This window comes from Anolis sagrei, chromosome 5 (assembly GCF_037176765.1).
Source record: "Anolis sagrei isolate rAnoSag1 chromosome 5, rAnoSag1.mat, whole genome shotgun sequence".
Lineage (NCBI taxonomy): Eukaryota > Metazoa > Chordata > Lepidosauria > Squamata > Dactyloidae > Anolis > Anolis sagrei.
The window spans coordinates 91,791,041-91,818,251 of record NC_090025.1 but is presented as its reverse complement, the minus strand read 5'-3'; the positions used below and the strand labels follow the sequence as shown (position 1 = coordinate 91,818,251).

General features: G+C 39.3%; 2 protein-coding genes across 6 annotated transcripts in view; one reads left to right on the top strand and one right to left on the bottom strand.

Moving 5' to 3' along the window:
• The window catches only part of FGFR1OP2 (FGFR1 oncogene partner 2), a 17,498-nt gene extending 16,925 nt beyond the window's left edge, over positions 1–573 (bottom strand). Inside the window, exon 1 of the mRNA XM_060778246.2 lies at positions 484–573. The gene's annotated coding sequence lies outside the window, so the exon portion shown is untranslated. The remainder of the gene's footprint in view (positions 1–483) is intronic.
• Positions 521–27,211, top strand: INTS13 (integrator complex subunit 13). Of its 5 annotated transcripts, none has more exons than XM_067468877.1 (18): positions 521–642; positions 4,709–4,940; positions 5,144–5,218; positions 6,184–6,386; positions 7,162–7,242; positions 8,510–8,600; positions 10,047–10,175; positions 10,317–10,340; positions 12,109–12,193; positions 14,174–14,263; positions 15,068–15,157; positions 17,644–17,822; positions 18,489–18,663; positions 19,509–19,659; positions 20,604–20,834; positions 22,246–22,385; positions 23,408–23,543; positions 26,942–27,211. In XM_067468877.1, exons 1-18 carry the CDS (start codon positions 521–523, stop codon positions 26,979–26,981), a joined length of 2,274 nt encoding a protein of 757 aa, XP_067324978.1. In that variant the 3' UTR covers positions 26,982–27,211. The 5 variants fall into 5 exon arrangements, with proteins under 5 accessions (XP_067324978.1, XP_067324979.1, XP_067324980.1 ...); XM_067468879.1 differs by lacking the exon at positions 521–642 and adding an exon at positions 2,992–3,086; XM_067468880.1 differs by lacking the exon at positions 521–642 and adding an exon at positions 3,093–3,184.

Genomic DNA, 27,211 nt, shown 5'->3' with positions numbered 1-27,211 from the left:
GCTGAGATATTAGCGGTTTACAAGTGTAATAATAAATAAATAAATAAATAGGCCGAGATGCGATCGGATAGGTAGCTTGGGCCGGAACCGTTTAGGGCACTATCAACTGGCACTATCAACGAATCCAGCCCAGTTGATGATGGGAGGAGCCCGAATTATGCTAGCTCACATACTGGGCAAGCTTTCCTTGAAGCCAAATTCATTTCTGACACGGTCTAGAATGGGGAAATGGCTTGGAAATGAGGGTGCTTGCAGCCTTCAGTATGTCTTATTCCCTTAGGAGGAGCGTCCCTTTCGCCAGGCCTTCATGGCCCCTGTCAAGAGGAGCCACTATTTCGGAAGAGAAGCCTCTCCTTCACCCAGGGAGCGCTGAGCCTCCCCCCCCCCCCCCCGCCACACTTCCTTCCAGCCAATCAGGGCTCGGCAACCCCGGCTCTGCTCTCCCAGCGCGCGGAGGCAGGGCTATAAGGCAGGCGCACTTACCGATGGGGCCCGGAGGTCATTCCTCCCAACCTGGAGGATGTGGAAGACGGCAGCAGCGGCGGTGGTCCCTTCACCCGCTTCCCTAAACGGAGGTGGAGGTGCGAGGGAAAGGCGGAAGAGGCGCCGGCCTTCCGAGAGGCCCCATGAGAGGCCTGCAAGGTAGGTTATTATTTTTTTAAAGATGGAGAGAGGAAACGAGAACGGCTTCAAGGCGCCCAACCGCCTCTCTCCGCCGGCTCAGGGAGGATTGGAACATTCACGTATGCAGCTATCGCGAGAACTTGGTGGAGGGAGTGCATGGGAACCGCCTATCGCATTTGCTTTGGCTCTCAAACATCGCGAGAAGAATGCCTAATCACACTGCGCATTCCTTCAGGAAGAGGAGGTGGGCAATAGGGCACGTGATGCCTCCAGACGTCTCTTTCTGGCTCCGCCCACTCTGGGTTTCCCTAAAGAAGGTGGGGCTTGGCCAGAGTCGGCCATGTACGATGCAGCTGTGGACAAGTCTACATAAGGTACACCAAACACGAATCATGGAACATGGAAGGCACTGCAGACTAATTCAGCAAGAGAAGTCAGCCATAGCAGAGCACCTGATGGACCAATTTGGGCGTTTTATATATTTATCGTGTCAGACCAAACAGTTGCATTGTATTGTTTAACCAAACAAACAAAACACAAAGTTTACAAGCTTGGTAGTTGATTAAATGTCCTTTGACCAGTATCTGGTCACTTGGAGTGCCTCTGGTGTTGTCGCAAGAAGGTCCTCCATTGTGCATGTAGCAGGGCTCAGGTTGCATTGCAGCAGCTGGGTACGCATGCCCAGTGTGGAACACATCTCACCACACTAAAACAGTGGATGTGGCTCTTAATGAGACATGCCGCATTATCACAGGGTGTCTGCGCCTTACACCACTGGAGAAATTACACTGCTTAGCCGGTATTGCACCACCTGACATCCGCCGGGAAGTAGCAGCCAATAGTGAAAGGACCAAGGCAGAGACATCTCCAGCTCATCCCCTGTTTGGGTATCAGCCAGCACGCCAACGACTTAAATCCAGACATAGTTTTCTAAGATCTACAGAGACACTTGCTCGAACACCTCAGCAAGCGAGAGTCTAAAGGTGGCAGGCTCAAACCCAGAACCTCAACCAATGGCTGATACCAAATGAGAGACTCCCCCCTGGGCACACAGAAAACTGGGCGACTTGAAAGGCACTGAACAGACTGCACTCTGGCACCACGAGATGCAGAGCCAATCTTAAGAAATGGGGCTACAAAGTGGAATCCATGACATGCAAGTGCGGAGAAGAGCAAACTACAGACCGGGTTGTTGTCGGTTTTTTTGGGCTGTATGGCCATGGTCTAGAGGCATTCTCTCCTGACGTTTCGCCTGCATCTATGGCAAGCATCCTCAGAGGTAGTGAGGTCTGTTGGAACTAGGAAATTTTATTTGAGAACACAGCATTTTATTTGAGAACACAGAAATGCTGGACCACTCTCACCACCACCATGTCAGACTACACAGAGAAGCCATTGAAATCCACAAGCATGTGGACAATTTCAACAGAAAGGAGGAAACCCTGAAAATGAACATAATCTGGCTACCAGTATTAAAAAAACTCTAAAATTGCAACAGCACAACAACAGAGAGGAAGCAGGCAGGGACATCTAATTACCTCTCAACAAAAGTTTGCTCCAGGCACAGTCAGGCCATTGTATGCTACTCAAGGTGGTCAGTTGAAACATTCACACCTAGCTCCAGCAGACAAGAGTCCTTTGTCTCACCCTGGTCATTCCACAGATAAATAAACCCTTTTTCCTAGTTCCAACAGACCTCACTACCTCTGAGGATGCCTGCCATAGATGCAGGCGAAATGTCAGGAGAGAATGCCTCTAGATGATGGCCATACAGCCCGAAAAAACCAACAACAACCCAATGATTCTGGCCATGAAAGCCTTCGACAATACAAACTACAGACCACCTGCTGCAATGCAACCTGAGCCCTGCTACATGCACAATGGAGGACCTTCTTGCAGCAAAACCAGAGGCACTCCAAGTGGCCAGCTACTGGTCAAAGGACATTTGGTCAAAGGACATACTGGTCAAAGGACAAACGTCAGGAGAAATGCCTCTAGAACATGGCCATATAGCCCGAAAAAACCCACAAGAACCAAAGGACATTTAACCAACTATCAAGCTTGCAAACTTTGTGATCTGTTTGTTTGTTTGTTTGTTTGTTTAAAAATGTAATGCAACTGTTTGGTCTGCTCCTGACACGATAAATAAATAACCCAGGACTGCTCTATCACAGCTGCATGTCTCCAAAAGTTTGGCCATGCCTAGTCTAGCAGTACAAAATGAACAGGAATCTCCTTCACCAGAAGTTTGGGTCGTCGCTCTTTCAGTTTCCTAGCTCTAGGTCCAATAGGTAGCGCTTGCTCCGTGGGGGTGGGGCCCCAGAGCGGCGAGGGTGCTGATTGGCCAGACTTCAGCGCAGGCGCGAGGAGCTCCCGCCCCTGCCCCTCGCTTCCTCTTCCGGGGAAAGAGGAAGGTTTTGAAGGACCGAGGAACGGCTTTCCCAGAAAAGAAACGGACGGCAGTAAGGAATTCAGTCTAATTCAGAAACGTGTTCTTCTTGGCTGCTGTCTTTTCAGCATCAGTAAATGATACAGCTTTCGGTCAAGAGAGCAAAACGGGGTATGAACATATATGATGAGGATAGTCACAATGGAGCTTGGTATTCTAAGACAAACAATAGTTGTTGCCATAAGTGCTTGTTTGCATGGTGTCTTCACATCATGGGAACTTGAGAGCAAGAGAAAACAACTAGGCTTCTTGAATATTTTTATTCCCTTATCCCCAATTATTTGTCATAATTTGCATGTTATGATAGCGTTACAGCATTAGACAAAACCGTTTTCATCATAGAATCAAAGAGTTGGAAGAGACCTCATGGGCCTTCCAGTCCAACCCCCTGCCAAGAAGCAGGAATATTGCATTCAAATCACCCCTGACAGATGGCCATCCAGCCTCTGTTTAAAAGCTTCCAAAGAAGGAGCCTCCACCACACTCCGGGGCAGAGAGTTCCACTGCTGAACGGCTCTCACAGCCAGGAAGTTCTTCCTCATGTTCAGGTGGAATCTCCTTTCTTGTAGTTTGAAGCCATTGTTCCGCGTCCTAGTCTCCAAGGAAGCAGAAAGCAAGCTTGCTCCCTCCTCCCTGTAGCTTCATCTCACATATTTATACATGGCTATCATATCTCCTCTCAGCCTTTTCTTCAGGCTAAACATGCCCAGCTCCTTAAGCCGCTCCTCATAGGGCTTATTCTCCAGACCCTTGATCATTTTAGTTGCCCTCCTCTGGACACATTCCAGCTTGTCAATATCTCTCTTCAATTGTGGGGCCCAGAATTGGACACAATATTCCAGTTGTGGTCTAACCAAGGCAGAATAGAGGGGTAGCATGACTTCCCTAGCTCTAGACACTATGCTCCTATTGATGCAGGCCAAAATCCCATTGGTTTTTTTTGCCGCCACATCACATTGTTGGCTCATGTTTAACTTGTTGTCCACGAGGGCTCCAAGATCTTTTTCACACGTACTGCTCTCGAGCCAAGTCATCCTGAAACAACTGATGCTAAAATGGTCTGCAAAATTGCTAAACCTGACATGTAGAAAGAGAAGTGCTCAGGTGTCCTCTCTCTCTGTCCAGGGTAGCGTTGAAAAAAAGAGAGATGATCAGAAGGAGTTGTGCTGTAGTTTGTAATCTTATAGCCACTTTTAGAAGTAAACTCTACTAAGCTCGATGGGTTTTTGCTTTTAGCTGCATATATATGGGATTTCACTGTTGCAGGTTAATTGGCTGTTGGGAAATGGGTTACCTACTCATCCAGATAAGATCCATGAATCATTTTGCAAACAAAGTACACAGTAAATTGAGAGTGGACTGCATCCTATTAATTTCAGAATTTATAAGATAAATATTTAGGAATTTATTATCTAGTTTGAGGTATTGTATTTTGGTATTTTGGTAACAGTTGTCTCTTCCTAATGCTTTAACGCTGTCTAAAATACTACGTGTCGGTTTATATAAAGACATCTTGTACATCTAATCTAAATGCCTTGCTCATCTTTCCCAAGTTGTGAGATTTTCTTGCTCTTTTAGTGATGTAGTTTTAATATGCATAACATTTTTTCTAACTCTCGTATCCATTTGTTGTAGAAAGAAAATGAAACTCTTTTCAGAATCGCACAAAACAGCTTTTGTAGTTGACCACTGCCCCTATATGGCAGAATCTTGCAGACAGCATGTTGAGTTTGATATGTTAATAAAGAATCGGACCCAAGGAATCATACCTCTTGCTCCTATATCAAGATCACTATGGACCTGTTCAGTGGAATCATCAATGGAATACTGTAGAATAATGTATGATATATTTCCTTTTAAAAAACTAGTAAGTGACTGTTACTTGTCTTTTGAAGTTAAAGGATTCTGTGGATTCGTCAATATTTGTATCCTCAATTCAGAGGGACTTTAGTAGCTCTGTTTAGGTTCTTAATAATGTTATATATTTTTCCTGAACACACAAAATGGCTTTTAAGCAGTGCATGTTGTCACAATATGAAGGCTTTAAAACTATGTTTTATAAACTTTCAGGTAAACTTCATTGTAAGTGACTCTGGAGCAAATGTCTTAAACTCTTGGAACCAAGAAGATCAGAACCTGCAGGAGGTATAATTAAGTAATAAATAATAATAATAATAATAATAATAATTAAAAAAACTTTATTTATATTCCGCTCTATCTCCCCAAAGTTACTCAAGGCGGATTCCAAACACAAAAGGCAAACATTCAATGCCTGAATACAACAACAATACAGCCATGCTAACAAAATTTATACAACCCAACATATAAATACGAATTATAACTTAACAAACTAAAATTAAATGAAAAGCACAGCCTGTTATAACAGGCATAAGACAAAACATCCAACTTCTGAGGCTTTTAAAATTCTTAATAAAGTGAAGAATCATAAGGTTAGATCCAGATTAAGGTAGTTTAAATTGAATGTCAGACAAGTCAGTTTCTGTCCTTGACTACAATAAATGACCAACTTGTATGTTGCTAATAGAAATAATGTATTTCCAAAATTCTGCCAGTTTGTGCTGACCAGGGGTAGCGATGAAAAGCGTTAACAAGAAAAAGCTAGAAGCTTACGATCTAGTAGGTGCAGAGCTGTCTCTGGACTGTCCCATTTAGGAATCTAGTGCTGACAGAAGTTCAGCTAGATTTACACATGTGGAGTTTTCCACAAGTACGTTAGGGTAGTGGTTCTCTACTTTTGATACCACATACAGTATGTGTTGAATTTCAAAACTCTAAACCCGAGCCAGCATGGTGAAAATTCTGTTAGTCTGAGATTTGAAATCTGACTTTGAAACATCAAGACCAAACACTGAGAATTAGTATACTAGACACTATAGTGAATGAGCTATATCTTGTCTGGAGAATGCCAGCTTGCTTATATGTTTGCAGTATAACATTGTAGGGAAAACACTGAACTGATTTTTTTGGTGTTTGCATTTTCATGGAATAAGTAATCAAACGTTTCCAGTGCTTTTTTAATATTGGAAAAGTAGTTGTAAGATCCAAGTTTGCAATTTCCCAAGAAGACAATCTTCTATTTTCTTATGCAGTTAATGGCAGCTTTAGCAGCTGTTGGACCTCCCAATCCTCGTGCAGATCCTGAATGCTGTAGCATACTTCATGGCTTAGTAGCAGCAGTAGAAGCACTCTGTAAAATAACAGAATACCAACATGAGGCTCGAACCTTGCTAGTGGAGAATGCTGACCGGGTTGGAAACAGAGGACGGATAATCTGCATTACTAATGCAAAGAGGTTTGTGTTGTTCACATTGCTAATACACCCTTTTTTGTAGGTGAGTGAAACCTTATGAATTCTCATTATGCCTGCAGGATTTCATGTTCATGCTGTGTTTTGGGCGAGCTGACCCAATTCTGACCTATTGTTACAGAATTGTGATGTAATGGATAAATGTGATAGTTAAATGTTTTTGTTGTAAAAACAGTGAATGCACACATGTTGAAGTCCTCCCTCATGCCTGTCTGAATAGACTTACCCACAGGTGGGAAACAGTCTTTTTCCTTGAGAGTAATCAGTTGAGCAGAGCCCTTGTGGTGTAGTGATTTGAGCATTGTACTATGGCTCAGGCTTCAATTCTCTACTTCGTTGTTTTTAGCCCCGGAAAACCCCATAATAAGTTCACCTTATTTATTTATTTACTATATTTATATACCGCCCCTCTCAGCCCAGAGGCGACTCGGAGCGGCCCTTAGTGTTTCCATGTGAATGCACACAACAACAAATTAATCAAGAGAATTGAAATGAGTCTTATTTAAATTCACTATTATAATTTTCAAAAATTTAAGTAGTGAGTGCTTTTATTCAATTGTTGTTCAGCTCACATGATTATCTAATTTCCTTGTATTTCTTCTTGTGATTTACACTAGGACTGTTCAAAGACTTTGTGAATTGCAATATGAATTTAATCTGAGGTTCCTTAATTAATGGGCAGATTGTATTTGTATTTTTCCCATATTATATTGATTCCAATATATTTTCTAAAATAAGTTCTTTCCTGCTTTTTCCCCAGTGATAGCCATGTCCGAATGCTTGAGGAGTTTGTCCAGGAAACAATACACGAGCATAATAAACTAGCAGCTAATTCAGACCAGTAAGTGTGCAAATCAATAACACTCTGATTATTTCTTTGTGCCAAAAGCTATATTTTTTTTGGTCATGGAACCTTATTTGCAATATAAAAACTAGATTTGCAAGAATATTTTAGAGGTGAAAGTTTGTGTGTACCAGGCCTGTTGTTCAGTGGATGCAATGATCTTAGTTTTGGTATCACCTCTCCAGATACATTGGGGAAAGATTTCTGAACAAAAAAAAAAAAAAACCCTGAAGAGCTGCTGCCAGTCAGTGAAGACTAGAGTAGACTATTTTTGCAGATCTAGGGACTACATGTGCCTCCTACCAGATTTGGTACAATTAAAACTTGTGTTCCTTGAGATGCCAGAACTGAACGCGGTGAAACATGCCTTAGTTACATCCCGTTTGGTGTAACAGACTCAATGTGGGGCTTCCTTCAAAATGTGTTCAGAAACTTCAGGTGGTCCAATTATTATTATGTTTATTTATATTCCACTTTTTCTCTCCAAAAAGAGACTCAAAGGACTGTGGCCAGGTTGCTAACTGGGGCTGGCTAAAGGGAGCAGACACCCCCCCCCCTCCCCGGTCAAACAGCTCTACTAACTGCCAGTTTGTTTCTGGTCACAATTCAAAGTGCTGGTTTTGACCTATATGATTCGGGTCCAGGATATTTGGCTATGTGAACTTTCCTGGGCCCTGAGATCCTCACAAGCCCTCTTGGTCCCACCTCCATCACAGGCTTGGTTGGTGGAACGAGAGAGCGGGTCTTCTATCTCAGTGGCTGCCTCTCTGGAACTCCCTGCCCAGGGAAGCCAGAATAGCCCCTTCCTTGCTGTCCTTCCAGCAGCAGGCTAAAATCTTTTCATTCAGGCAGATTTTTAAAGAAGGAGGTTTTTAAGAACCAGTCAGGGTGTGCTGTGGTTTTAGCTATTAATAGGTTTTTAATTAAGGGTTTTAACCGTAATTTTTTAAACACTGTTCATGTTTATTCCATTGTAATGTTTCTCTATTTTAAGGTTTTCGTTGTATTATATTGGTTTATTGTGAGCTGCTTTGAGTCTCTTTTTTTGAAAAAAAATGGGATCATGACTATAATAATATTTTTGACCAGTTTTGCTCAGGTAAGTAGGATGATTTAGTCCTTTGTTGAGAGATGATAACCAAATGTTGTTATCTGATGTTTTCTAGTAAAGAACATCTGTGAGGACATGTATTAATAATACATGTCAAGCATTATTTATTAGATATGCTAAGTATTTTCTAACAGAATATTTTAATTCTCTTAGTCTTATGCAGATCCAGAAATGTGAACTGGTCTTAATCCATACTTATCCTTCTGGTGAGGAAAGCCTTGTGTCAGATCATCTTAAAAAAGAGGTAAGCCTAATGAATTACTGTGAATGCAAATATCAGCAGATCTTTTCTTTAGAACAGGGGTCCTCAAACTTTTTAAACAGAGGGCCAGGTCACAGTCCCTCAAACTGTTAGAGGGCCGGATTATAATGAATTTCTATGCACACTGCACATATCTAATTTGTAGTGCAAAAAAACCACTTTAAAACAGTACAATAATTAAAATGAAGAACAATTTTAATAAGTATAAATTTATTAGCATTTCAATGAGAAGTGTGGGCCTGCTTTTGGCTGATGAGATAGGATTGTTGTTGTTGTTGTTGTGTGCTTTCAAGTAATTTCAGACTTGGGTTGACCCTGAGCAAGGGCCGGGTAAATGACCTTGGAGGGCCGTATCCTGCCCCCAGGCCTCAGTTTGAGGACCCGTGCTTTAGAATGTTATTTTAATGTTTATCCCTCACATGCGCAAGGAAAGTGTTTGCTACTAATAGAAAACTATAGTTGCTATAGTGGGAGAATAAATTACTGTATATACTCTTGTATGAGTTGACCTCATGTGTATTCCAGGTCAAAATGACCAGAAGTAGGACACTGACGGAAAGAGTAAAGGGAGCTGGTGCTTTTTTTTAGACTTTCTCGAGACAGACTAAGTTTTGCCTTTTTTCACTCTACTCAGAAGGGGATGGTTCTTTTTTTATATTAGAGTTAAGGTGCAGTAGTCATGCTGACCCATAGATAAGTCAACACAGTTTTTGGTTGATTTTTTTATATATAGGGTAATTTTTCATCATTATATAGGGTACTTAGTTCTAGAATTACTTAAACAGACTGGTTATCGCTATTTATTTATTTACGATATTTTTACCCCACCTTTCTCCGCAATGGATCCAAGGTGGCTTACATATCAAAAACATATAATACAAAAGTGAAAAACATACTTGAACTCACATGTTCTATATAAGCGATTAACCCCTTTTCCGTATACCCTTATAATGAAGTGGGGCTAATCAACCTAGCCTTGTTATAGTGTTATATCAGAAAGTCTTTTTGGGCTGAAGAATCTGGCTGGTCTCTGCCCTTGTCAAAGCCCTGAGCAAAGGGGATCCATGTGAGTTTGTTCTAGAAGGGAGAATGGGTGCAACAGAAACACTACCTGGAAATTCTGACCAAATTTTCAAAGGCTCAAATCTAAACATAATACTTATTTATATATTAAATAAATTGTGTATGTGTATATATATGTGTGTATGTGTTAAATATAATATCATATATCTAATACTTATTCTACCATATAAATATTTAATATTTATATTTACCATAATAAATAAGTTATCAGCTGGATACAAAGTGTGTTTTCTGGGCTCGTGACTGTTTTATTGCTTCTAAAATTATGTTATTTTTTCCCGTATTTGCTACTACTGAGAATTCTGTGTGTGTGCATGTGTGTGTGTTTGTCTTTTTTTTAAAAAGCTCTCTCCTATCTTAACCAGTGAAGTTCATAGTGTTCGGGCTGGACGGCATCTGGCCACCAGACTGAATGTTTTAGTACAGCAGCATTTTGATCTGGCTTCAACCACTATAACTAACATCCCAATGAAGGTAAGCTGCGTACACTGTTGTGCGCCAAAGTAGCTGCACCGTTTCTTTTCAATTTGCTTAATGGTTTGAGTATTTATTTTAATGGAATTTTTACATTTGTTTTTTTTCTCTCCATATCACATTTTTTCTGTTTTTTATTAGCCCACATTCAATGTCTGTGACCAGGTTAGTAAATTTTATGAAGGAGAAAAAAAGGATCACGGAACAAATGGCCCTGTTGGCCTTTTTTAATTCATTCAATTATGAAAAGAGTATTTATTCCCCTTTGTTTTATGTAAATGTATCCTAGTTCACTTCAAATTACTTTGTCTGTGATTCTTTTGTTTTTTATACATGTCTTAGAAATTTCTGCCCCTTGTGCATTTTAGTGGCATTTAGTGGCCTTCCATTCCTCTGTGTCATCCACCCAACATAAAGGTGTTTGTAACAAGGAGAAACTAGTGGGAGCAAAAAATAAAAGGGATTTTCTCACCTGGCATAGTCCTATTTCAAATAGGAGAGTAGGAGAAAATATATATTTATTTGATGAGAGACTAAAGTGTGACTTTTAAAACATGCATAAGCTGAGTCGCCTGCGGGCTGATATGGGCGGGATATAAGTGACGTAAATAAATAAATAATTAACGTTCTTCCAGCCAATATTTATAGAACAGTCCTACACATGTTTACTCAGAAGTAGAACTCAGTTGTATTTTAGTGGGGCTAACTCCTTAATGAGTGTATGTAGAATTGCAGCTGGGGTGGGGTGTTCAGGTCATTTTATTAGTCATCTTCGTCCCTGCATTAGCCATCAGAGAAACCAGATATTATCATTAAATACATTTAATTTTACACTATAATTGGGCAGTAGTATAAAAGAACATTTGTATTATATTTCTATATTTTTTAAAAAAGCAAAGGAATGCACAAAAGGAAAAAGATGTTACAATGCTAATAGCTAGTGTTCTTTGTTGAACATTAATTGTACTGCCTGGATTATTTAAACAAATGCAACAATTAGGTCCTTATGTGGTTGATGTTTCCTGGCCACTTGAATTGGATCATCATGTACAATGTTTTATGTTTGCAAATACCTTGTTTGCAATTTACTGACCTGTGTGCTGCTGGTGTGCTCTTTCTTCTTGCCTTTTGTTCTTTCTAGTAATAGTCTGTATGTTGGGTTCCCTGTCTATTATTCATAAAAACTAAGTCCCATGGCGATTATTTTGCTAATTTGCTGTACATGGTATTTTCTAGTTTGCCTCAGCTGTTTAAACATGCTGTTTCCTTTTGCTTTTACCCTTATGCATGCAGTTTGAACCACAATAGCCACTAGTCTTCAACTGTGGAAGCCAGATAAGGCTCTGTGTGACTTCTCTTGTTAACCTGAAGTGAAAGAAGAAACTTCCATAAAATGGAAAAAAAAATGGCTGCACTTGCTGATGGTGGTGTTATTACATAATTGCTATGGGTTACTTAGGAAAGCAAAGAGATTCCCTATTGGAAAACATATCTCTGGATGGAAGTTGGTGCTGGAACTATTTTTATATTGCATCCCTATTTGGTTTCTTATGTTATAATTGGAGAGGGCAAGTCTATAAAATGAATTTACAACTTGACTTGGAGTTATTTTTATTTTATAGTCTGTGGAAAGTTACAAATGTACTTACCTGAGAATATATCCCATTCAGTGTGGAACTTATTTTCAAATGAATGGGCATAGAATTGAACTGCCCATGGTAGTAAACTACTATATCTTTAAATGGGATAGCAAACAAAACACGTTTCTGGAATTCCAATCTGTTTATGTCACCCGATCTAAGAATATTTTTCCTCTTTTGGCAATTTTGTGTTGTAAAGTAAAATATTGAATTAATATATTTTTTTAAAATCTTGAACAATTTAAAAGTGGTTTGTCTATGTATATTTTATTATCATGTTGTTTCTTTAAAAGGAAGAACAGCACGCCAACACATCTGCAAATTATGATGTGGAGCTGCTTCATCACAAGGAAGCACATGTAGATTTTTTGAAAAGTGGTAAGTAGGGCAGATGGTACAGAATAGCCATGTCTGATGTGTAATTGAAAAGGAAGCATCTTAATTCTATAACTCTGGATTTGGGGATTTTTTGTGTACCTTGAAACAATAAAAATACTTTTTAATATTCTCCCAACTGTAACTGCTCAGGGTTTCTTACATGATCAAAGAGAATCTGCTGTTTCTGATTTGCATTTCCACTAATTATACTTGTGATGGGGTGGAACTGGGAGAAGGACATCTCCTGAGCATCTCAAAGCTTGGGCAGGTTCATACAGAGGCATGTAATTCACCCCAGTTAACAGTCTGGCTGAAGCTTTTTATACCAAATACAATTTCCAAAAACTCTTTAGAGCAGTGGTTCTCAACCTGGGGTCCCCAGATGTTTTTGGCCTTCAACTCCCAGAAATCCTAAGAACTGATAAACTGGCTGGGATTTCTGTGAGTTGTAAGCCAAAACACCTAGGGACCCACAGGTTGAGAACCACTGCTTTAGAGGCAGCCCCATGTATAGCATGTTGCTTGCATACTGATGGCACTGTGCCCAAAACTCTGGATGTCCTCTCCCAATGGCTTCATGTAAATAACTTGGGGAACAAAACAGAACCTTGAGGGACCCCACAGGCCAATAGCGGGGGCGGTAAACAGGAGTATGTCAGCACCATATTCTGGTTTTTCCTCTTCAGGAAGGAACAGAGCCACAGTAAAAGTAGTGCCTCTGTGTCCCATTCCGGTGAGGTGTTCTGAAAAGACACCATGATCAACAGTATTGAAAGTCACTGAGAGGCCCAACAGAACTATTAGGACTCCCCCATCCAGTTCCCTGCAAAAGTTATCCACCAAGTGACAAAACTGTCTCCATTTTATATAATCTGAAATCATCTTTATTACTTTAGTTCTAGGATACTGAACTGCCGTTATTTACACAGTACTTTAAATATTATCATAAGCATAATCCTGAATGATTCAAGTGATTAAGAATTATTGTAAGATAGCAGAGTTACATAGGTTGAAGAAAGAACGACTGCCAGCAACCCAGTTGGTTCTTTTTTTCATCAGGACAATTTCATACATTTAGGGGGAAAAGACAACAGTGGAAGAGACAAATCATAGAATCAAAGAGTTGGAAGAGACCTCATGGGCCATCCAGTCCAACCCCCTGCCAAGAAGCAGGAATATTGCATTCAAATCACCCCTGACAGATGGCCATCCAGCCTCTGTTTAAAAGCTTCCAAAGAAGGAGCCTCCATCACACTCTGGGGCAGGGAGTTCCACTGCTGAACAGCTCTCACAGTCAGGAAGTTCTTCCTTATGTTCAAATGGAATCTCCTCTCTTGTAGTTTGAATTGCTACAGTAACCATGCTGTTCATTGTGTGGAAAATGTGGAGTTTGAAATTAATTTTAAAAATGAGCAAAGTGCTATAGCTCAGATGTTGAGGGGAAAACTTCATGTATACTTCAAAGAATGGTCAAAATGCCTGGGAATCACAACTAGAACATTAGAAGCAAACGACATTACGAAATATGAGAAAGGCAAAACATTAAGCTTGACAAAAGGGAGTCGGTTGTTTTATTAATCATGGTATCTGTGTATTGTTCATAGAGATTTTGTGAAACAACTTCAGTTCAAACAGAGTTTTCTACATATTATGATTTTATAGTCAAACTAACTACCTTGAGTGTAGTGGGAGAGGGTAGGTTTTCTCCAGTAGCTTCCTGAAGCATGGCTCCACATAGATCAAAAATCTGTATTGTGGGAATGCATAATACGATCTCTCAAATAGTGATGAAGAGCATTATTTGAAATGGGGAATGTTTCTTAAAATTCTCTTTGTTTCTACAACTTTATATAATCACACTGTTTTTTGTAACAGGAATAGTAATGCATGTTAATAATTAGTGCTTTTATATATTAATTTATATAACTTTTATATGTATTAATTATTTTATATACTTTATGTCTTAACACTGTGTTGCAGGTGATAATCACATGGCTGGTAGTAGTAAAGACAGCACATTTAAAGAAACTGTAACTTTAAAATGGTGTACACCAAGAACCAACAGTGTTGGTAGGTGTGTCCTTTTATTTTGGAGATGTTTTGATGTTGTACATAATGTTAACGATAGTATTTCTTCCTTTGTTTTTCCTTTCCTGGTATTATATTGCAGGCAACAGAATGTGTATAGTATATATTTATTTCAGATTTAATAGTCTGATCATACTGTTTCATGATGTGGGACCCCTTCTGTTAGGCATGTGTGAACTCTTAATTAAAACCTGGTATTCTCTGAGAATTTCTAAATTATTGACTATATATAAAGATTAATTTTGAGGTGAATGGATACCTAGCTGTACACCCCAGTGTTGTTGGACTAGTGATATTATGGTATGGCCCATATCTTTGTATGGCAGGTCTTTATTTTAATTATTAGCATGATTAAAATGTGTAAAAGTATTTAAATTGTTTTAGGTTATTCTGAAGTTAATTTGTTGATAATATCCCTCCCTGAGGCATCTACATATAGGGTACGCTCAAAAGTATTTTTATTAATAAATTGGTATGAAAGCAATTAGTACAAATAAGGAGCATTGTCAAGCCATTGTCTGAGTGATGCTCAAGAACATAGAGAAAATGAAATACATAACGCATGCTGTGTATGCAGCTCCCTGTTAGCATGGAGGTAATGGGCACATTCTTTGTGTCTTCCAGTTTGCACATATGCATACGTTCATGGGTAATATGCTTTTTTGATTCCTGTAGTGGCTAAAATCTTTACAGACTATGTAGATAATTTAGTTTTTAGCTGTACTATGCAAATAGTGTGTTTCCTGTCTCATGTTCACACCTGTTTCCATTCTTCTTTTTCTTCAGAACTGCACTATTGCACTGGAGCTTACAGAATATCCCCCGTAGATGTGAATAGTCGACCTTCCTCTTGCCTTACTAATTTTCTTCTTAATGGTAAATATTTTGGCTTGATTCTCAAAAATATGTGCATTTTAATTGTTGAGAACTTGGACTTAAACCAGATGCTTGAGACTGGGTGACTAACAGTGTATTCTTAATTCTTGGGGCCTCCAGAGAAAGATGCAGGAGGAAGTAAGTGGCAGCATTTACCCCTTTCCTTGACAAATAGTATGACCAGGGTTGCTATAAAGTATAGAGCTGGGCCACTTACTTCTGCTTGGTCAACAGCGAAGTAATCTTGTGTAGTACTGAAAGAAATAATATACTGATTTTCATTCCTGACGTTAGAGGGGCTGTTCATATTTACTAATAAAGGCTTATAGAACATTTTGTTTGCTTTTAGTTAAAACACTTGCGTCTGATTAATTGTCAAGTGACTAAGTAACGTGTAGACTTAGAAAGACCAGTATCTACTAATTGCAGTGATGCAAAAGTCTCTAAACACATAGAAGTTCAATGTATACATACAGATACAAATATCAATAAAACATAGTATTGTTACATTCACATTAAACAGAAATAATGTGTTATTTTCTCAAAAGATGAAAAAAAATCCTCTACACGTGAGTGGAAATAGTTCCTGTGTCTTTTCTACAGATGAGTAGACTCCAAATCCTTGCACAGTAAATGTCCTAGTTTCTTTATTACACAAGAATGGACTCCAACATTCACTCACAACCGGTTTCGACTCTCAGGAGTCTTCATCAGGTAGTTGGGTCTATAAACTATACATGTTATTGCTTGTAATGTGTCAACTGGAAACATCAAGCTACTTATTTTTTTAAAAAAGCTCAATATTTGAGGCAAGTGGTCTATGAACAGTGCTCTTGAAAAGCGGATCCTTAAGGGAACATATATAGTGGCTGAAGGTAGTCCTATATAGTTGCATGGAACATATAACATACATAACAAAGATATATAATATGCATAACAAAAATGATATAATAATACTCACAAGAAGTTCTTGTTACCCAGCATACTCTGCAAAGGCATTTTATTCTGTAGCAAGTATGGAATTGAAAGAACTCAACCCATTGTTAATATAGCAAGCCCATTGGTCAGGTGGTTGTCATATTGTTAGCAGTTCTGAATATATTTGAGGAAACACCTCCACTGTTATAAGAAACAGTCATATAAATTAGTGTTGTTTAACCCGTTCAGATATTCTGTTTGTAGAGTAAAGATCCAGAAAGATTCCCATTGTAAAAGCTTAGTTTGAAAATCCGTGTCCTTGGATGCTATGACCACCTCTAAAACCTGTACTTTAAATGATTCAGAGCTATGGTCCAAATCTGCAAAATGCTTGTACAGAATAGAATCAGTGGAGTGTTTCCTGATCTTGCTTTTGTGTACTGTGATCATGAGTTTGACTTCCCTGCTTGTTTGGCCAATGTATATAAGTGAGCAGGGACATGTAATGGCATATATCACCCCTTCAGTGGAGCAAGTATTATTTATTATTTATTTATTTATTTATTTGGTGCATTTGTTAACCGCCATTCTCAGCCCTAGGGCGACTCATGGCGGTGTACAACATATAAAAAGGCAATTTACAAAAAGGCAATTACAAAACAACACATTAGCAATACAACAATTATAAAGTTACACTAAATAATCCGCTTCGTCTCATAGTAGAATCGTAACCAATCTCATATTCCTTGTTCCATTCCAGTCATCTTTACCACATTATTATAGCACTTAATTAAATGCCTTCTCGAACAGCCATGTCTTAAGGCTTTGTATTTACTTTGTATTGACTTTCTATTGACTTTGTATTGAGATTTAGTGTGGTAGTTCTAAAAGAACTTGGTTTGTACGAACTGTGGGCATATCAGATTGGGTTTAATGATGACATGTTTGGGATCTATATCCAAATGAATCAAAATACCCTTGATGTTTTGTATTCTATAGGCAATGAGTCTCTCACAACCCGGTATATTTCTCACCAAATTCCAATATTTTTTCACTGTTTTTATTGTGTGTTTGGTTAGGTTAGTCAGAGTGAGAGGCCATACTAGTCTGTTATCCATGGGTTTGATCTTATCCTCTTGAGACTGGAAACTTTGGCGCTAGCCTTATAAATCAAATGATCTGGATAGCCCTTTTTTTCTAAACTGGCTTTTCAGTATTTCCATGTTATGCTCGAAGTCCTGTGGTAAGAGGCAGTTCCGGTTGATTCTTAATATCTGTGTGTATGGTAAATAGTTTTTTAAGGGTATACTATAGTAATTTTTTCATCTTTTGAGAAAAGAACAAATTGCGTTTAACGCGAATGTAAAAATCCTATGTTTTACTGACATTTGTAGTTGTATGTATACATTGAACTTGTATGTGTTAGGATACTTTTGCATCACTTCAAATTAGTGGATACTGGTCTTTCTAGTTCCAAGGGAACCCATTTTCCTTTTTAGTTTTGCTCAAGCCTAACATGTAGAAATGTCATGCTGGGTAACTAATGAAGCCATTATCTCTTTGAATAGGTCGTTCTGTGTTGTTGGAACAACCTCGGAAATCAGGCTCTAAAGTAATTAGTCATATGCTCAGCAGTCATGGAGGGGAGATTTTTCTGCACGTTTTAAGCAGTTCTCGGTCCATTCTGGAAGATCCTCCTTCAATTAGTGAAGGATGTGGTGGTAGAGTCACAGACTACAGGATTACAGTAAGGTTCTCGTATGAGTGAGATGACTGTATGTGTGGAAAGATTTCTCGATTTCATTTTAGCTGTAGGATTGCTAAATGGCACAGTTCAGAGTATTTATGCTAATGTCATAGAGCACACTTATAGTAAAGGGGCAACTAAAACACGAGCTGTGTACTGAGGAAAATTCAAGGAAAAGCAGCACCCCCCAAGAGTGATAAATGGAGTAGTGCAAACTTTGAAATCACTCTTCTTAGTTTTGTTCAATCTGATAATGGATAGAAATTAATATCAACCACAGTAAGCTATGCAATGTTAGTTTTTTAACCCAGTTAGGCCTGTCCAGGTCAATGAGACTAAACATTGCCTCAGACCCAAAATCAAGATTTTAAACAGTATTTCATGTATGAATTACCCTAGTGGAATATTCTTTGGTTTAATTTAAAAAGCAGCATGCCAGTCTTATAGAAAGTAAATATGTGACTGTTTTCAGAGTTTGAAAACTTAATGTGTGAATGAATATCCCATTTTGTAATACTTATGTGATTTGATGGTTGGATGTTGAACACAGTGAAAATCTACTTAAACTATATTGAGCATATTAGAAATGAGGCAGTCAGAAAAATGTTAGAAATATATTAAAAATATTATTTTGGAAAAGTCTGATTGTCTTATTTGGCTGTTTAGGATTTTGGTGAATTTATGAGGGAAAACAGACTTACGCCTTTTCTAGACCCTCGATACAAGAGTGATGAAAGCGTTGAGGTTCCTTTGGAACGAGCCAAAGATCAGTTGGAGAGACATACTCGTTACTGGCCAATGATTATCTCACAAACTACCATATTCAACATGCAGGCGGTAGGTCAATCCAAACTGGTTTTGGGTGCCAGCCTTGTTTTATTATTGGAAATGGGCAAGCCTAATTTCAGTGCAGTTTCCTTTCAAATAAATATAATTGGGGCCCATGTAATGCCCATGTTTCAGTGACGTTTTTTCTGGTGTTAGAATTGCACCCAATAGAACTTGAAAAAAATGGCATACCTTGAACCTTGTGGTTCCCCCTGATCATATTGACATCACTTTCTCCCCATTTTCCGTTTTAGTTCCATTACAGTTAACTTCAGTATTAGAAAAAGTGATTTTTGATGAATGTCTTATTATAAGTAAGGGCAGTATCAATCATAACATTAAAGTTTTATGTATTTTATTTCTGATTACGTATTTTAGCATGTAAAGTCTTGTGAAACAGATAAGAAATTTCAACAAAATTCAACACAGTTGAACACTTCCATAACTAATTTATAAGGACAAACAGAGAACTCTATCTAACATGATTTTTGTTCCTGGATTATAAATGTCATATCCTAATTGGTCTATCATAAAAACATGGAAAAAGTTTATTAAACTGCAAAAACTTTGTTTTTTCGGGACATCCTGCAACCTATTTTGCTCTAGTTTTTCAATGAATATCTCACAGGGTTTCAGTCAATTCAACATAGTTTGTGGCAGCCCCAAAAACAAAGTTTCTGGAGTATAATAACTACTTTTAAAGTAATTACTTACAGTTAAACAGGAATAACAACTGTTAAACCAGGATTTTCAATTTTTGTTGCATAGTGTAATATGAATCCTTTTGTTGTCAAATTCATAAAAAATGTCCCTGTTCTCCCCCCCCCCCCCCCGCCCCACTTTTTCCCTTGCAGGTAGTGCCATTAGCTAGCGTTATTGTAAAAGAAGCACTCTCAGATGAAGATGTGCTAAACTGTCAGAAAACAGTTTACAATTTGGTAGACATGGAGAGGAAAAATGATCCATTGCCAATATCAACTGTAGGGACAAGAGGAAAAGGGCCTAAAAGGTAAAATGCTATTTAATATATTTAACAGTAGCTGTATTTCTTGTGTCCCTTTTGGCCCTGCCTCCAAAAATTATTTCAATTGCCATGGCATTGATGCAAAGTAACATGTGCTTTTGTTGTTCATTCGTTCAGTCATCTCCAACTCTTCGTGACCTTATGGACCAGCCCACGCCAGAGCTCCCTGTCGGCCGTCACCACCCCCAGCTCCTTCAAGGTCAGTCCAGTCACATCAAGGATGCCGTCCATCCATCTTGCCCTTGGTCGGCCCCTCTTCCTTTTGCCTTCCACTTTCCCCAGCATAACTGTCTTCTCCAGGCTTTGCTGTCTCCTCATGATGTGGCCAAAGTACTTCAGCTTTGTCTCTAGTATCCTTCCCTCCAGTGAGCAGTTGGGCTTTATTTCCTGGAGGATGGACTGGTTGGATCTTCTCGCAGTCCAAGGCACTCTCAGAACTTTCCTCCAACACCACAGCTCAAAAGCATCTATCTTCCTTCGCTCAGCCTTCCCTAAGGTCCAGCTCTCACATCCGTAGGTTACTACAGGGAATACCATGGCTTTGACTAGGCGGATCTTTGTTGCCAGTGTGATGTCTCTACTCTTCACTATTTTATCAAGACTGGACATTGCTCTCCTCCCAAGAAGTAAGCGTCTTCTGATTTCCTGGCTACAGTCTGCATCTGCAGTAATCTTTGCACCTAGAAATACAAAGTCTGTCACGGCCTCCACATTTTCTCCCTCTATTTCCCAGTTGTCAATCATTCTTGTGCTTTAGAGGCTCTAAATTTATAATAATTTACTTTTAAAAGATGCAGTAGTCAAATTGTTCCATTTTTATACTATACTTTCTCCAGCTCCGAATAAGCTGTGAACATAGGTGATTTACAGACCTTATCAATTTCTGAATATGTGTACATATGAATGAGCTCATTTATTCTCTTTTACAGAGATGAACAGTACAGGATTATGTGGAATGAACTGGAGACTCTTGTTAGAGCACACATAGCCAATTCGGACAAACACCAACGAGTCTTAGAGTGCCTTCTGGCTTGCAGAAGCAAACCTCCTGAAGAAGAGGAACGAAAGAAACGAGGGAGGAAAAGAGAAGAAAAAGAGGACAAGTCAGAGAAAGCAGGAAAAGACTATGAATCAGAAAAATCCTGGCAAGAATCAGAAAGGTTGTTAGTACTGATAGAATGTCTATGGCTTATGTTTATATAAATAGCATGAATCAAAAGTCCAGTTCGCTCTCGCTTATTGAAAGGGGAAGATGTAAGCTTGAGTCTTGGCTTTTTATGAGACACTTCTAGAATAAAGTCTGGAATAAGAAATCTCCAAACAATGTTATCTTCAAGAAGTGTCATCAGATGAGGTGTCCACATTACCTCGTCTCCTATTTTACTTGGGATTCACACAAGTAACTAGAACCAAGAAGTATTTGTGGAATAGATATTCTGTGATTATTTTTTTTTTGGTAAGCAAAATGTGCTAAAACTAATGTGGTAAACTAAATGTATGGGCACTAAACATCTCAACTTTTTTTAAAAGTAGTTTTGCTGTCATCAAAACAGCACAATGTTCTTTAAATAGTATTTATTTATTTGCATCCTTTCTCCCAGATTTAGGACACAAGATACAGTGGAACCTCTACTTAAGAGTGTCCCAACTTATGAGTGTTTGAGTTAAGAATATTGCTCGGCCCTGGTTTGCTTTGACATAAGAGCAGCATTTTGAGTTAAGAGCTAGTGCAAAAGAGAGCACAAACATGAAAGTACAGGGCTTTGGGGCTTCAAGGGAGCAGCTTCATGCCTTGTGCTCTTGTCTGCTTTGAAGAACTTTAGGTTAGTTGATTTTGTGTGGTTTTTATTCCCGGTGTATTTCGCTTCATGGAGAGAGCAAGAGAGGGAGGGAAGCTGTAAAACTACAGCAGAGCAGCAAAAAACGAACAGTCACAGGTACACATGTTCCTTCATCACGGAATGACCCTTGTGATTGCCCATCAGAATTTTTTTTCCTTCAGTTGCTTGAGCACTCTCATCAAAATAAGTCACTTTTACAGCAGACTTAGGTGCAGGCAGATAATTTAAAAATTCAGCTACCCATTTTGAAATTTTTCACCATAACACAATCTGTTGCTGAAGATCTGCTTAAATAGAAAGGTCTTTTCCTGGAATAGTAGGGAGAGACTGTTTTAACTTCCTGAAAGAGTAACCATTACCTACAGACTGTAGTTTTAATATGATCTCATCAGTTAAGCGTGATACACACTGAATTGGGTTGTTGTCTATGGCAAGCATCCTCAGAGGTAGTGAGGACCTCACCTCCTCACTACCTCTAAGGATGCTTGCCATAGATGCAGGTGAAACATCAGGAGAAAATGCCTCTAGAACATGGCCATATAACCCGGAAAAACCTACAACAACCCAGTGATTCCGGCCATGAAAGCCTTCGACAATGCACACTGAATTCTTTCCTGTGCGTTTTCCTCCTGCTTTTGGGACCATATTTTGAATCTCTAGATAATACTCTAGATATTATCACCTTTATTGCAACTTAAAAAACTGAACTTCTTTTCCTTTTTCTCTAAAGGCTAAAAAGCTTGTTAGATCGTGAAAAGGAAGAACTGGCAGAAGCAGAAGTAATAAAGGATTCACCCGATTCTCCTGAACCACCCAACAAAAAGCCCCTCATTACAATGAATGAAATACCAACCATAGAAAAAAACAAAGGTAACAAAATGTAACTTGGGTAAAACATTATCCTAAAAACTTATATGAGGTAATTTCATCACATGACTAGTGATGTGGTCTTCGGGATGTACCATTTTTACTATATTTAGAAAGTTAGATCATAGAATCATAGAATCAAAGAGTTGGAAGAGACCTCATGGGCCATCCAGTCCAACCCCCTGCCAAGAAGCAGGAATATAGCATTCAAATCACCCCTGACAGATGGCCATCCAGCCTCTGCTTAAAAGCTTCCAAAGAAGGAGCCTCCACCACACTCCGGGGCAGAGAGTTCCACTGCTGAACGGCTCTCACAGTCAGGAAGTTCTTCCTAATGTTCAGATGGAATCTCCTCTCTTGTAGTTTGAACCCATTGTTCCGCATCCTAGTCTCCAAGGAAGCAGAAAACAAGCTTGCTCCCTCCTCCCTGTGGCTTCCTCTCAGATATTTATACATGGCTATCATATCTCCTCTCAGCCTTCTCTTCTTCAGGCTAAACATGCCCAGTTCCCTAAGCCGCTCCTCATAGGGCTTGTTCTCCAGACCCTTGATCATTTTAGTCGCCCTCCTCTGGACTAAGATTAACTTATGCAGTAAATAAAAAGTTTATTCAGAAGGAGGTCACACTCTTCTCAATAAGGCTTACGCTCAGGTATGTGTGTAGAACCATAACCTTAGGAACTTGCTTGTTGAGAAAAGAAGGAATTATTTTTCTCATCCCAACACACTGTTATATTTCTTTTGTCTCAACCCTAAATTGTGCTGAGAGAGATTCCAATTTTGCATTGAAGAATTCAGTTGCTCTAAAATGTTTTCTTGTCTTGCTACATCATTGAGAATGCTGCATATATTTGATCTACTGCCAAGACAAATTGAAGTAAAAATCTGATCAGAAAAGATGCCATGTTTCTATAGTATCTTTAACATCAATGCCTATTATTTTATACAACTAATACTAAATTAAGATAGAAGAATGCAAAAGAATGAGTGCGGTTAGATCCTGTTTACTTAGCTATCTTTCTTAGGTCCAGTATCTCTGCTGTCCTTATGGAGCAACAGAATCAACACTGCAAACTCGAGGAAACATCAAGAATTTATTGGTCGTTTGAACTCTGTCAATAATAGGGCTGAATTGTATCAACATCTCAAAGAGGAGAATGGGTTTGTATTTCCAAATCTCAGTTGCTCCGGTATTCTTACAAGGTCAATGGGGTCTCTGAATGTCATTTCATAAATATATCAAAAGCATAACTGCATTAAGTAAATAATAGATGTTTTTATTTATTTATTTATTTATTTATTTACTTATTTACTTTATTTTTATTTATTTATTTGCTTTATTTCTATACCACATTTTTCAGCCTCAGGCGGCGACTCAAGGCGGTTTACACAGTGCAATTTATCATAACTATAACAAGTGGTTAAAACACATCATAAACAACAGACAACGACAATTAATTATCCTATCAACGCCTCAATACAATCAGAATCCGTTTCTCAATATCCTTATGCCATTCCAGTGTTCGATATGCCGTCTTCTTAAGTTTAGTTGCACCGTTTAGCCAAACGCTTGCTCATAGAGCCACGTCTTGACCTTCTTCCTGAACGCCAGCAACGAAGGGGCCTGTCTGATGTCAGCGGGTAGGGCATTCCATAGCCGAGGGGCCACCACCGAGAAGGCCCTGTCTCTCGTTCCCGCCAACCGCGCTTGTGATGCAGGCGGGACCGAGAGCAGGGCCTCTCCGGACGATCTTAATGTCCTAGTCGGTTCATAGGTGGAGATGCGTTCGGAGAGGTAGGTGGGGCCGGAACCGTTTAGGGCTTTATAGGCTAAAGCCAGCACCTTGAATTGTGCTCGGTAGCAAATTGGCAGCCAGTGGAGCTGGCTCAGCAGTGGAGTGGTGTGCTCCCTGAGTACCGCTCCCGTTAGCAACCTGGCTGCCGCACGCTGGACCATCTAAAGCTTCCGGACAGTCTTCAAGGGCAACCCCACGTAGAGCAACCCCACGTATATAATTTACTCAGCCCGAAGGCGACTCACAGGCGACTCACAGCGGTTCGCAACCAACAAAAACAGCAGAAATTCAATGCCAGATATAAAACAGTTAACAATCCCGCGCAGCACACAATTAATAAACACTTATTACAATAACTAATCACTATCATCTCATCCACAAAAACACAAATCCAGACTCGTCAACCATTTTCCATCCCTATGTTCATTACCAATTATTGCACTAATTATTCGAACACCTGCTCAAACGTTTTTGTCCTGAAATCTTTAATCTTTAGGAGCCACCAAAAATTAGTAAGGCCTTAATCATACAGCACCTCTATTTAGACACTTGCCTGTTCACATAAGTCTAAATAAATGTTGGAGGTGTGGGTACAAAATGGTACCCAATCCTAGAGTCTTATGTGTGTGGTGATTGCATATCTGGCTGTACATTCCAGCAGGCAAACACTCAAATATGAACAGGATGAAAGAAGGGAATGGAATGGTCTCCTTCTATTTATCTTGATCTTAAAGACAGGATTTATATAGATATTATGCTTGAAGACAATCAATTAAGAAACAAATTCAACTTCTCCCTCTTAAACTGCCATTTCTAGAGTTTATATTTATGCCCAAAACTCCTGTGAGAATATTCACACATAGTCAATGGTTTTGGCAGGTACTGATTTACTTGATAAGTGAAACCACATGGAGACTTCCTATGTCTTGTTTTAGGAATGATAACTAAGTTTTAGGGATGACTAGGATTTATTTCATTAATACAGGAATGATTAATAAAATAAATTGTAGCCATTCCTAAAACGCAGTTATCCTGATACCACGCTAAGGATCCTAACATTTAGTAGAATGACTTGGTTGGAGAAAAAATGTATGATAGTGGAAAGGACAGTTACTTCTTTAAGCGGTTTTATTTGTCGTGTCAGGGCAACCAGTCAAATTATATTATATTTCTAACAGAACAAAGAAACAAACAGACAAAATACAAAATTTGTGAGTTTGGTAGTTGATTAAATGTCCTTTGACCAGTAACTGGCCACTTGGAGTGCTTCTGGTCTTGCTGCAAGAAGGTCCTCCATTGTGCATGTGGCAGGGCTCAGGTTGCATTGCAGCACGTGGTCAGTGCTTTGCTCCTCTCCACACTCGCATGTCGAGGATTCCACTTTGTAGCCCCATTTCTGAAGGTTGGCTCTGCATCTCGTGGTGCCAGAGCGCAGTCTGTTCAGCGCCTTCCAAGTCGCCCAGTCCTATGTGTGCCCAGGGGGGAGTCTCTCATTTGGTATCAGCTATTGGTTGAGGTTCTGGGTTCGAGCCTGCTGAGGTGTTCCAGCGAGTGTCTCTGTAGATCTTAGAAAACTATTTCTAGATTTAAGTCGTTGACGTGCCGACTGATACCCAAACAAGGGAAGAGCTGGGGATGTCTCTGCCTTCGTCCTTTCACTATTGGCTGCTACTTCCTGGCGGATGTCAGGTAGTGCAATACCGGCTAAGCAGTGTAATTTCTCCAGTGGTATAGGGCCCAGACACCCCGTGATAATGCGGCATGTCTCATTAAGAGCCACATCCACTGTTTTAGTGTGGTGAGATGTGTTCCACACTGGGCATGCATACTCAGCAGCAGAGTAGCATAGCACAAGGGCAGATGTCTTCACTTTGTCTGGTTGTGATCCCCAGGTTGTGCCAGTCAACTTTCGTATGATATTGTTTCTAGCGCCCACTTTTTGCTTGATGTTCAGGCAGTGCTTCTTGTAGGTAAAAGCACAGTCCAGAGTGACTCCCAGGTATTTGGGTGCGCTGCAATGCTCCAGTGGGATTCCTTCCCAGGTGATCTTCAGAGCTCGGGATGCTTCTCTGTTCTTGAGATGAAAGGCACATGTCTGTGTTTTAGATGGGTTGGAGATCAGCTGGTTTCCCCTGTAATAGGCAGTAAGAGCACCTAGAGCTTCAGAAAGCTTCAGTTCTACCATCCTTTAAGTGGTGGAAATATAAGATAATTACATTTCCAAGAAAGGTAAGAAGTGGGAATCACATCTGTTTTGTAATGTGTAATTTAAAGAGCTTTTAAGAGACATTCTGACATGAATTTCTAAAACTTTATTCCATTCTCTCTTAAACAATCTCTAGTGCCATAAGTATGATTGAATGGCATACATCTCACCAAGGATGGATAGGGAGGTCACACTGCTTTGCCACACAAGTCAGTTTTTAAGATACTAAGAGTTTTCAGTACCCAACATATACAGGTTGAATTTTTTAGTTCACCTGTGATTAATGCAGTGGGTTAAATCTTATTTATCAATCTTCTATTTCCTTGGCTGGCCAATTAAACAATTTGTGCTACAAATGGATTAGAACTACAAATATTACTTTCACCAATTGTAGGAAACAATGAGCCATTTTTCATGGAAATATTGTTCCAGATGTAAACAGAAAAGTCTTGATAGTTAGCATAATTTTCAATAGTTTGGTCAAACTGCATGTAAGTTGAACTTTATGAAGCTTTTCTCTCCCCCCCCCCTCCCCCCGCCTCCTTTCTGTTTTTCAGAATGGAAACAACAGAAAATGGGAAAGCTGGCCGGCAATGATTATTGTATCAAATAACTGATTTGCAAATTGCATAAATTTCTCTATGCTTAATTTGATAATTGTATCAAATTGTACAGTTTTGTTGCTTCTATTGATTTTTACATTTTACTAATTTTAGTCTTTTTCTATGAAAATGCAAAATCTGAATGCTGCGTTGGGCATGTAAATCATTTTGCCTGCATCCCTTTTTGAAACTATGATTGAATAAAGCAACGTGTTTATTTCCAAA